Source organism: Oncorhynchus keta, chromosome 4, assembly GCF_023373465.1.
Source record: "Oncorhynchus keta strain PuntledgeMale-10-30-2019 chromosome 4, Oket_V2, whole genome shotgun sequence".
Taxonomy (NCBI): Eukaryota; Metazoa; Chordata; class Actinopteri; order Salmoniformes; family Salmonidae; genus Oncorhynchus; species Oncorhynchus keta.
Window position 1 is genome coordinate 4,089,971 of NC_068424.1, and position 12,500 is coordinate 4,102,470.

General features: G+C 44.6%; 1 protein-coding gene across 5 annotated transcripts in view; it reads left to right on the forward strand.

Annotated features, from left to right (window-relative positions):
• LOC127916560 (probable ubiquitin-conjugating enzyme E2 W-B) overlaps positions 1-12,500 on the forward strand; it is a 48,552-nt gene that overhangs the window by 21,133 nt on the left and 14,919 nt on the right. For 3 of the 5 annotated variants that reach the window (XM_052498847.1, XM_052498849.1, XM_052498850.1), the window contains exons 3-4: positions 3,804-3,906; positions 11,288-11,443. In XM_052498847.1, the coding sequence (XP_052354807.1) occupies positions 3,804-3,906; positions 11,288-11,443 (259 nt within the window). The remainder of the gene's footprint in view (positions 1-3,803; positions 3,907-11,287; positions 11,444-12,500) is intronic. The other 2 variants (XM_052498836.1, XM_052498827.1) reach the window with 1 other exon arrangement.

The window sequence follows — 12,500 nt, forward strand, 5'->3', positions numbered from 1 at the left end:
AAGAAAAACCTTTGAATGAGTAGGTGTTTAAACTTTTGACTGGTACTGTACCCCATTTTGAAGAGGTTTGGTCTTACACTGCGTCCCTGTCTCACCCCACGGCACTGTGAAGAAGTGTGGGGTTTTTTTTGTGCTTTTTGTGTACATGTACATGGATTTTTATAATGTCAAATATTTTTTCCCCCAACCACTTTCCATCAATTTGTATAACCCTCATGCCAAATGAGTCTAAAGCTTTTTAGTTTTTATTAACATGAGAGAGGTCAAATATACTGTTTAGATTTGATAGGGAGGCTGAGAGGTCAAATATACTGTTTGGATTTGATAGGGAAGCTGAGAGGTCAAATATACTGTTTAGATTTGATAGGGAAGCTGAGAGGTCAAATATACTGTTTAGATTTGATAGGGAAGCTGAGAGGTCAAATATACTGTTTATATTTGATAGGGAAGCTGAGAGGTCAAATATACTGTTTAGATATGACAGGGAGGCTGAGAGGTCAAATATACTGTTTAGATTTGATAGGGAAGCTGAGAGGTCAAATATACTGTTTAGATTTAATAGGGAAGCTGAGAGGTCAAATATACTGTTTAGATTTGATAGGGAAGCTGAGAGGTCAAATATACTGTTTAGATTTGATAGGGAAGCTGAGAGGTCAAATATACTGTTTAGATTTGATAGGGAAGCTGAGAGGTCAAATATACTGTTTAGATTTGATAGGGAAGCTGAGAGGTCAAATATACTGTTTATATTTGATAGGGAAGCTGAGAGGTCAAATATACTGTTTAGATATGACAGGGAGGCTGAGAGGTCAAATATACTGTTTAGATTTGATAGGGAAGCTGAGAGGTCAAATATACTGTTTAGATTTAATAGGGAAGCTGAGAGGTCAAATATACTGTTTAGATTTGATAGGGAAGCTGAGAGGTCAAATATACTGTTTAGATTTGATAGGGAAGCTGAGAGGTCAAATATACTGTTTAGATTTGATAGGGAAGCTGAGAGGTCAAATATACTGTTTAGATTTAATAGGGAAGCTGAGAGGTCAAATATACTGTTTAGATATGATAGGGAGGCTCAGAGGTCAAATATACTGTTTAGATTTGATAGGGAAGCTGAGAGGTCAAATATACTGTTTAGGTATGATAGGGAAGCTGAGAGGTCAAATATACTGTTTAGATTTGATAGGGAAGCTGAGAGGTGAAATATACTGTTTAGATTTGATAGGGAGGCTCAGAGGTCAAATATACTGTTTGGATTTGATAGGGAAGCTGAGAGGTCAAATATACTGTTTAGATATGATAGGGAGGCTCAGAGGTCAAATATACTGTTTGGATTTGATAGGGAAGCTCAGAGGTCAAATATACTGTTTGGATTTGATAGGGAAGCTGAGAGGTCAAATATACTGTTTAGATTTGATAGGGAAGCTGAGAGGTCAAATATACTGTTTAGATTTGATAGGGAAGCTGAGAGGTCAAATATACTGTTTAGATTTGATAGGGAAGCTGAGAGGTCAAATATACTGTTTAGATTTGATAGGGAAGCTGAGAGGTCAAATATACTGTTTAGATTTGATAGGGAAGCTGAGAGGTCAAATATACTGTTTAGATTTGATAGGGAAGCTGAGAGGTCAAATATACTGTTTAGATTTGATAGGGAAGCTGAGAGGTCAAATATACTGTTTAGATTTGATAGGGAAGCTGAGAGGTCAAATATACTGTTTAGATTTGATAGGGAAGCTGAGAGGTCAAATATACTGTTTAGATTTAATAGGGAAGCTGAGAGGTCAAATATACTGTTTAGATATGATAGGGAGGCTCAGAGGTCAAATATACTGTTTAGATTTGATAGGGAAGCTGAGAGGTCAAATATACTGTTTAGGTATGATAGGGAAGCTGAGAGGTCAAATATACTGTTTAGATTTGATAGGGAAGCTGAGAGGTGAAATATACTGTTTAGATTTGATAGGGAGGCTCAGAGGTCAAATATACTGTTTGATTTGATAGGGAAGCTGAGAGGTCAAATATACTGTTTAGATATGATAGGGAGGCTCAGAGGTCAAATATAGCTGTTTGGATTTGATAGGGAAGCTCAGAGGTCAAATATACTGTTTGGATTTGATGGGAAGCTGAGAGGTCAAATATACTGTTTAGATTTGATAGTGGGCTGAGAGGTCAAATATACTGTTTAGATTTGATAGGGAAGCTGAGAGGTCAAATATACTGTTTAGATTTGATAGGGAAGCTGAGAGGTCAAATATACTGTTTAGATTTGATAGGGAAGCTGAGAGGTCAAATATACTGTTTAGATTTGATAGGGAAGCTGAGAGGTCAAATATACTGTTTAGATTTGATAGGGAAGCTGAGAGGTCAAATATACTGTTTAGATTTGATAGGGAAGCTGAGAGGTCAAATATACTGTTTAGATTTGATAGGGAAGCTGAGAGGTCAAATCTACTGTTTAGATATGATAGGGAGGCTCAGAGGTCAATCTACTGTTTAGATTTTATAGGGAAGCTCAGAGGTCAAATATACTGTTTAGATTTGATAGGGAAGCTGAGAGGTCAAATATACTGTTTGGATTTGATAGGGAAGCTGAGAGGTCAAATATACTGTTTGGATTTGATAGGGAAGCTGAGAGGTGAAATATACTGTTTAGATTTGATAGGGAAGCTGAGAGGTCAAATATACTGTTTAGATTTGATAGGGAAGCTCAGAGGTCAAATCTACTGTTTAGATGTTCTACTGCTACGTTCACACCTTCACTATTACAGTGGAACATTTTGTCCAGGAAGTTGTCTAGAAGGGATTGAATTCGTTGTTCCCTAATCGTTTTCTGGTGGGTTTCCACACTACTTTCCTTCCATCTGTAGCATGTCTTAATATTATTCAGTTCCTTTGTACATACCCAGCGTCCGACAGAGCTGCAGGAGTTGTGACCCATTTGTGTTGGATGGAGAAGCTGTCTTCATTAAAGTATGGGGATTCTAGTGGGGGGATATAGGGAGCACACAGGAGGACATTTTTTCTCTGTTGAGAGAATTTCATCTTGAATTTCTAGTCAAATGTAAAATGTTTGTTTTGATTAATTTAATGGAGTGGGTTAGGTCTGCTCTATACCAAATTAGCATACCCCCTGAGTCCCTTCCCTGTTTCACACCTGGTAGTGTGGTGGATGGGACTACCAGCTCTCTGTAACCTAGAGGGCAACCAGTGGGTCCATCTCCTCTATACCACCCACCTGGTAGTGTGGTGGATGGGACTACCAGCTCTCTGTAACCTAGAGGGCAACCAGTGGGTCCATCTCCTCTATACCACCCACCTGGTAGTGTGGTGGATGGGACTACCAGCTCTCTGTAACCTAGAGGGCAACCAGTGGGTCCATCTCCTCTATACCACCCACCTGGTAGTGTGGTGGATGGGACTGCCAGCTCTCTGTAACCTAGAGGACAACCAGTGGGTTCCGTCTCCTCTATACCCTGTTTCACAGGAAGGCAGGAAGGGGCATAGGTCTGATCTGAGGGGGCCTAAATGGAAGTGGGATGAGTAACCAAAGAAAGTGTGAAACGAATCAAAATATATTTTATTTGAGGTTCTTCCAAGTAGCCACCCTTTGCCTTGATGACAGCTTAGCACACTCTTGACATTCTCTCAACATGGTATAGTGTAGATGGACCCGCTGGTTGCCCTCTAGGTTACAGAGAGCTGGTAGTCCCAATCCAGGTGTGTCCAAACCTTTTGACTAGTACTGTGTGTGTTTGTGTATATATTTTAATATATTAATGTCTTCTACCTTTTTCATCCAGGTGGATTGTAGATATGGAAGGAGCCACGGGCACGCTCTACGAAGGAGAGAAATTTCAGCTGCTTTTCAAATTCAGTAGTCGGTATCCTTTCGATTCACCTCAGGTAAGTGGCTAGCTAGCCTAGCGCTTCCTCATTAATAAATAGTCATGTATATTTCTGTTGAATCAGTTAGCTAGGACACTCAATGACACAAGATCCATGCTCTGTCAGTAGGCTGGCTGAGTGGGTAGGGTTCCAGTCTGATGTAACAGGTAGATATCATTCTGAGGGGTATGGTTCCAGTCTGATGAAGAGGATGGATATCATTCTGTAGGGTAGAGAGGGTTCCAGTCTGATGAAGAGGGTAGATATCATTCTGTAGGGTAGAGAGGGTTCCAGTCTGATGAAGAGGATGGATATCATTCTGTAGGGTAGAGAGGGTTCCAGTCTGATGAAGAGGGTAGATATCATTCTGTAGGGTAGAGAGGGTTCCAGTCTGATGAAGAGGGTAGATATCATTCTGTAGGGTAGAGAGGGTTCCAGTCTACTGGTCTGATGAAGAGGGTAGATATCATTCTGTAGGGTAGAGAGGGTTCCAGTCTGATGAAGAGGGTAGATATCATTCTGTAGGGTAGAGAGGGTTCCAGTCTACTGGTCTGATGAAGAGGGTAGATATCATTCTGTAGGGTAGAGAGGGTTCCAGTCTGATGAAGAGGGTAGATATCATTCTGTAGGGTAGAGAGGGTTCCAGTCTGATGAAGAGGGTGGATATCATTCTGTAGGGTAGAGAGGGTTCCAGTCTGATGAAGAGGGTAGATATCATTCTGTAGGGTAGAGAGGGTTCCAGTCTGATGAAGAGGGTGGATATCATTCTGTAGGGTAGAGAGGGTTCCAGTCTGATGAAGAGGGTGGATATCATTCTGTAGGGTAGAGAGGGTTCCAGTCTACTGGTCTGATGAAGAGGGTAGATATCATTCTGTAGGGTAGAGAGGGTTCCAGTCTGATGAAGAGGGCGGATATCATTCTGTAGGGTAGAGAGGGTGCTGTAAACATAGCCTAGCAAGTAGTAAACTTACTTGAGGTCAGTGCACTTAGAGGTTCAATGTTTTCTATATTATAATGTGCCATTTAGCAGATTATTTTATCCAAAGAAGCTTACAGTCATGAGTAGGCATCAAGCAGGTATAGTGTTTGTGATTTCATTTTGACGCAGTACCGTACTTTCATGTGGAGCAACATCCTTTACATGGTTTTCCACCGTTTAGTGTCCTCTGCCCTGGGTCATGTCCTCTCCCCTGGGCCATGTCCTCTCCCCTGGGTCATGTCCTCTCCCCTGGGTCATGTCCTCTCCCCTGGGTCATGTCCTCTCCCCTGGGTCATGTCCTCTCTCTCCCCTGGGTCATGTCCTCTCTCTCCCCTGGGTCATGTCCTCCCTCTCCCCTGGGTCATGTCCTCTCCCCTGGGTCATGTCCTCTCCCCTGGGTCATGTCCTCTCCCCTGGGTCATGTCCTCTCCCCTGGGTCATGTCCTCTCCCCTGGGTCATGTCCTCCCTCTCCCCTGGGTCATGTCCTCTCCCCTGGGCCATGTCCTCTGCCCTGGGCCATGTCCTCTGCCCTGGGCCATGTCCTCTCCCCTGGGTCATGTCCTCTCCCCTGGGTCATGTCCTCTCCCCTGGGTCATGTCCTCTCCCCTGGGTCATGTCCTCTGCCCTGGGCCATGTCCTCTCCCCTGGGTCATGTCCTCTGTCCTGGGTCATGTCCTCTCCCCTGGGTCATGTCCTCTGTCCTGGGTCATGTCCTCTCCCCTGGGTCATGTCCTCCCTCTCCCCTGGGTCATGTCCTCCCTCTCCCCTGGGTCATGTCCTCTCCCCTGGGTCATGTCCTCTCCCCTGGGTCATGTCCTCTCCCCTGGGCCATGTCCTCTCCCCTGGGCCATGTCCTCTCCCCTGGGTCATGTCCTCTCCCCTGGGTCATGTCCTCTCCCCTGGGTCATGTCCTCTCCCCTGGGTCATGTCCTCTCCCCTGGGCCATGTCCTCTCCCCTGGGCCATGTCCTCTCCCCTGGGCCATGTCCTCTCCCCTGGGTCATGTCCTCTCCCCTGGGTCATGTCCTCTCCCCTGGGCCATGTCCTCTCCCCTGGGTCATGTCCACTCCCCTGGGTCATGTCCACTCCCCTGGATCATGTTAATATAAATTTATTCTAGAAGTCACTCCCCTGGATCATATTAATTTATTCTAGAAGTCACTCCCCTGGATCATATTAATACTAATTTATTCTAGAAGTCACTCCCCTGGATCATATTAATACTAATTTATTCTAGAAGTCACTCCCCTGGATCATATTAATACTGATTTATTCTAGAACTCACTCCCCTGGATCATATTAATTTATTCTAGAAGTCACTCCCCTGGATCATGTTAATATAAATTTATTCTAGAACTCACTCCCCTGGGTCATGTTCATTTATTCTAGAAGTCACTCCCCTGGGTCATATTAATTTATTCTAGAACTCACTCCCCTGGGTCATATTAATTTATTCTAGAACTCACTCCCCTGGGTCATGTTAATTTATTCTAGAACTCACTCCCCTGGGTCATATTAATTTATTCTAGAACTCACTCCCCTGGGTCATATTAATTTATTCTAGAACTCACTCCCCTGGATCATATTAATTTATTCTAGAACTCACTCCCCTGGGTCATATTAATTTATTCTAGAACTCACTCCCCTGGGTCATATTAATTTATTCTAGAACTCACTCCCCTGGGTCATATTAATTTATTCTAGAACTCACTCCCCTGGGTCATGTTAATTTATTCTAGAACTCACTCCCCTGGGTCATATTAATTTATTCTAGAACTCACTCCCCTGGGTCATATTAATTTATTCTAGAACTCACTCCCCTGGGTCATATTAATTTATTCTAGAACTCACTCCCCTGGATCATATTAATTTATTCTAGAACTCACTCCCCTGGATCATATTAATTTATTCTAGAACTCACTCCCCTGGATCATATTAATTTATTCTAGAACTCACTCCCCTGGGTCATATTAATTTATTCTAGAACTCACTCCCCTGGGTCATATTAATTTATTCTAGAACTCACTCCCCTGGATCATATTAATTTATTCTAGAACTCACTCCCCTGGATCATATTAATTTATTCTAGAACTCACTCCCTGGATCCTAGAACTCCCTGGGATCATATTAATTTATTCTAGAACTCATTCTAGAACCCCTGGATCATATTAATTTATTCTAGAACTGGATCATATTAATTTACTAGAACTCCCCTGGATCATATTAATTTATTCTAGAACTCACTCCCCTGGATCATATTAATTTATTCTAGAACTCACTCCCCTGGGTCATATTAATTTATTCTAGAACTCACTCCCCTGGATCATATTAATTTATTCTAGAACTCACTCCCCTGGATCATATTAATTTATTCTAGAACTCACTCCCCTGGATCATACTAATATTAATTTATTGGTGGCTCATAATTGGATCCTGACCTAGGACACTGTCGCTGTCTCTCTCAATTCAATTCAAGGGCTTTATTGGCATGGGAAACATGTGTTAACATTGCCAAAGCAAGTGAGGTAGCTAATATACAAAAGTGAAATAAACAATAAAAATTAACAGTAAACATTACACATACAGAAGTTTCAAAACTCTCTTTCTCTCTCTCTCTCACTCTGTCTAGCTGTCTCTCTCTCTAGCTGTCTCTCTCTCTAGCTGTCTCTCTCTCTCTAGCTGTCACTCTCTCACTCTCTCTCTCTAGCTGTCACTCTCTCACTCTCTCTCTCTTGCCCTGTCTCTCTCTCTCTTGCCCTGTCTCTCTCTCTCTTGCCCTGTCTCTCTCTCTCTTGCCCTGTCTCTCTCTCTTGCCCTGTCTCTCTCTCTTGTGCTGTCTCTCTCTCGTGCTGTCTCTCTCTCTTTCTCTCTAGCGGTCCTTTTCTCTCTAGCTGTCTCTCTCTCGCGCTGTCTCTCTGTCTCTCTCTCTAGCTGGCTCTCTCTCTCGTGCTGTCTCTCTGTCTCTCTCTCTCTAGCTGGCTGTCTCTCTAGCTGTCTCTCTCTCTCTCTCTCTCTCTCTAGCTGTGTCTCTGTCTCTCTCTAGTGGTCCTTTTCTCTCTAGCTGTCTCTCTCTCACGCTCTCTCTCCAGCTGTCTCTCTCTCTCTAGCTGGCTCTCTCTCTCATGCTGTCTCTCTGTCTCTCTCTCTCTAGCTGGCTGTCTCTCTAGCTGTGTCTCTGTCTCTCTAGCGGTCTCTCTCTCTCTCTCTCTCTCTCTCTAGCTGTGTCTCTGTCTCTCTCTAGCGGTCCTTTTCTCTCGAGCTCTCTCTCTCCAGCTGTCTCTCTCTCTCTAGCTGGCTCTCTCTCTCGTGCTGTCTCTCTGTCTCTCTCTCTCTAGCTGGCTGTCTCGCTAGCTGTGTCTCTGTCTCTAGCTGTCTCTCTCTCTCTCTCTCTCTCTCTCTCTCTCTCTCTCTCTAGCTGTGTCTCTGTCTCTCTCTAGCGGTCATTTTCTCTCTCTCTCTCTCTCTCTCTCTAGCTGTCTCTCTCTCTCTAGCTGTCCTTTTCTCTCTAGCTCTCTCGCTCTAGCTGTCTCTCTCTCTCTAGCTGTCCTTTTCTCTCTTGCTGTCTTTCTCTCTTTCTCTAGCTGTCATTTTCTCTCTAGCTGTCTCCCTCTCTCTCTCTCGCTGTCATTTTCTCTCTAGCTGTCTCTCTCTCTTTCTCTAGCTGTCATTTTCTCTCTTGCTGTCTTTCTAGCTGTCATTTTCTCTCGAGCTGTCTCTCTCTCTCGCTGTCATTTTCTCTCTAGCTGTCTCTCTCTCTTTCTCTAGCTGTCATTTTCTCTCTAGCTGTCTCTCTCTAGCTGTCATTTTCTCTCTAGCTGTCTCCCTCTCTCTCTCTAGCTGTCCTTTTCTCTCTTGCTGTCTCTCTCTCTCTCTAGCTGTCATTTTCTCTCTAGCTGTCTCCCTCTCTCTCTCTAGCTGTCATTTTCTCTCTAGCTGTCTCTCTCTCTTTCTCTAGCTGTCATTTTCTCTCTAGCTGTCTCTCTCTCTCTCTAGCTGTCATTTTCTCTCTAGCTGTCTCCCTCTCTCTCTGTAGCTGTCCTTTTCTCTCTTGCTGTCTCTCTCTCTCTCGCTGTCCTTTTCTCTCTTGCTGTCTCCCTCTCTCTCTCTAGCTGTCCTTTTCTCTCTAGCTGTCTCCCTCTCTCTCTCGAGCTGTCCTTTTCTCTCTAGCTGTCTCCCTCTCTCCCTCGAGCTGTCATTTTCTCTCTAGCTGTCTCTCTCTCTCTCTACGCCAGTGTATTAAAGCCCACGGGCCACGTTTGAGAGGATTAGCTTAACGTGACAATCTTATTTTACATATCAGTGGCCTATAAATAGAGAGAGAATATTAGATCTACAGTCAGGCTACTACTACCACCTCATACCCCCAGCACAACAACACCCCACAGATAACTACCACCTCATACCCCCAGCACAACAACACCCCACAGATAACTACCACCTCACACCCCCAGCACAACAACACCCGACAGATAACTACCACCTCATACCCCCAGCACAACAACACCCCACAGATAACTACCACCTCATACCCCCAGCACAACAACACCCCACAGATAACTACCACCTCATACCCCCAGCACAACAACACCCCACAGATAACTACCACCTCACACCCCCAGCACAACAACACCCCACAGATAACTACCACCTCATACCCCCAGCACAACAACACCCCACAGATAACTACCACCTCATACCCCCAGCACAACAACACCCCACAGATAACTACCACCTCACACCCCCAGCACAACAACACCCCACAGATAACTACCACCTCACACCCCCAGCACAACAACACCCCACAGATAACTACCACCTCATAACCCCAGCACAAAACTACCGCCTCATACCCCCAGCCCAACAACACCCCACAGATAACTACCACCTCATACCCCCAGCACAACAACACCCCACAGATAACTACCACCTCATACCCCCAGCACAACAACACCCCACAGATAACTACCACCTCATACCCCCAGCACTACAACACCCCACAGATAACTACCACCTCATACCCCCAGCACAACAACACCCCACAGATAACTACCACCTCACACCCCCAGCACAACAACACCCCACAGATAACTACCACCTCACACCCCCAGCACAACAACACCCCACAGATAACTACCACCTCATAACCCCAGCACAACAACACCCCACAGATAACTACCACCTCATACCCCCAGCACAACAACACCCCACAGATAACTACCACCTCATACCCCCAGCACAACAACACCCCACAGATAACTACCACCTCATACCCCCAGCACAACAACACCCCACAGATAACTACCACCTCATAACCCCAGCACAACAACACCCCACAGATAACTACCACCTCATACCCCCAGGGGGGAAGAGAGAGAGGGGGGGAAAGAGAGAGGGGGAAAGAGAGAGGGGGAAAGAGAGAGAGGGGGAGAGAGAGAGGGGGGAAGAGAGAGGGGGGAAAGAGAGAGGGGGAAAGAGAGAGGGGGAAAGAGAGAGAGGGGGAAAGAGAGAGAGGGGGAAAGAGAGAGAGGGGGAAAGAAAGAGGGGAAAGAGATCCCCTCCCCCTCTCTCTCTCTCTCTCTCTCTCTCTCTCTCTCTCTCTCTCTCTCTCTCTCTCTCTCTCTCTCTTTTCCCCCTCTCAATTCAATTCAATTCAAGGGCTTTATTGGCATGGGAAACATGTGTTAACATTGCCAAAGCAAGTGAGGTAGACAACATACAAAGTGAATATATAAAGTGAAAAACAACAAAAATCTCTCTCTTTTCTCTCTCTCCCTCTCTTTTCCCTCTCTCCCTCTCTTTTCCCTCTCTCTCTCTCTTTTCCCTCTCTCTCTCTCTTTTCCCTCTCTCTCTCTTTTCCCCCTCTCTCTCTAATATATAATAATAATATATGCCATTTAGCGGACGCTTTTATCCAAAGCGACTTACAGTCATGTGTGCATACATTCTACGTATGGGTGGTCCCAGGAATCGAACCCACTACCCTGGCGTTACAAGCGCCATGCTCTACCAACTGAGCTACTTTTCCCCCTCTCTCTCTCTCTCTCTCTCTTTTCCCCCTCCCCCCTCTCTCTCTCTCTCTCTCCCTCCCCCTTCCCTCTCTCCTCCCATCATGTGAGGCACTCTTCTCCTAATCCCCCAGCCTCATGTTGCTGTATAGAGCTAAGCCCAGGCTTACAGTCCAAGGCTCATTATTTTTTTGCTATTAATGTGAAAATCTAAACTCAGTCCGGCCGACTATTTTCCTAATTCAGCTCTCTACACCCCCCCACCCACCCCACCCCCACCCCACCCGCACCAACCTAAAAATAGAGGTCAAAACATAACAGGCTGTTGTACAGATGCAAAGTAGATGGATCTCTCTTTTTAAACTATGAACATTGATGTGTCTAATCTTTATTTTGTTGTTGTCCCTCTGTTCAGGTAATGTTCACGGGAGAGAATATACCTGTACATCCTCACGTTTATAGCAACGGTCACATCTGTCTATCCATACTAACAGAAGACTGGTCGCCAGCCCTCTCAGTGCAGTCAGTCTGTCTCAGCATTATCAGCATGTTGTCCAGCTGCAAAGAAAAGGTAATGGGGCGACAACAGATCCTTGGGGAACGCCACAGTGACTATTTTTTTATTTAAATTATTATTATTATTATTATTATTATTATTATTATTTATTCAAACTGTAATGGGCAATTGACCATAAATAAACCATATGAAAATTAATGCCTGTCCCTGTTTCGCTGTGAGCGAGCCAATCCCTGTCCCTATGGAGGAGAGATGCACATTCTGATATGTCATGTCAATATGCTAGCTAGTGGCTACTGTTGATAGTCTACAAAAAGAATCCTAGCATTCCTCTTGGCTAGCCTACTGTAGTCATGTCAATATGCTAGCTAGTGACTCCTAGCATTCCTCTTGGCTAGCCTACTGTAGACATGTCAATATGCTAGCTAGTGACTCCTAGCATTCCTCTTGGCTAGCGTACTGTAGTCATGTCAATATGCTAGCAAGTGACTACTGTTGACAGACTGCAAAAATACTCCTAGCATTCCTCTTGGCTAGCGTACTGTAGTCATGTCAATATGCTAGCAAGTGACTACTGTTGACAGACTGCAAAAATACTCCTAGCATTCCTCTTGGCTAGCCTACTGTAGACATGTCAATGTCTCTTTTGGAAAGAGATATTATAGGGGCAGCATCCTGTTTTGAGATGGGGGAACAAAATTATTCAAATGACAGTCCTACTTTAGGAACAAAGTATATAGAGTATAGAGAATATAGAGAGAACTACCGGTACTAGCTGAGTATAGAGAGGGAACTACCGTTACTAGCTGAGTATAGAGAGGGAACTACCGTTACTAGCTGAGTATAGAGAGGGAACTACCGTTACTAGCTGAGTATAGAGAGGGAACTACCGTTACTAGCTGAGTATAGAGAGGGAACTACCGTTACTAGCTGAGTATAGAGAGGGAACTACCGTTACTAGCTGAGTATAGAGAGGGAACTACCGTTACTAGCTGAGTATAGAGAGGGAACTACCGTTACTAGCTGAGTATAGAGAGGGAACTACCGTTACTAGCTGAGTATAGAGAGGGAACTACCGTTACTAGCTGAGTATAGAGAGGGAACTACCGTT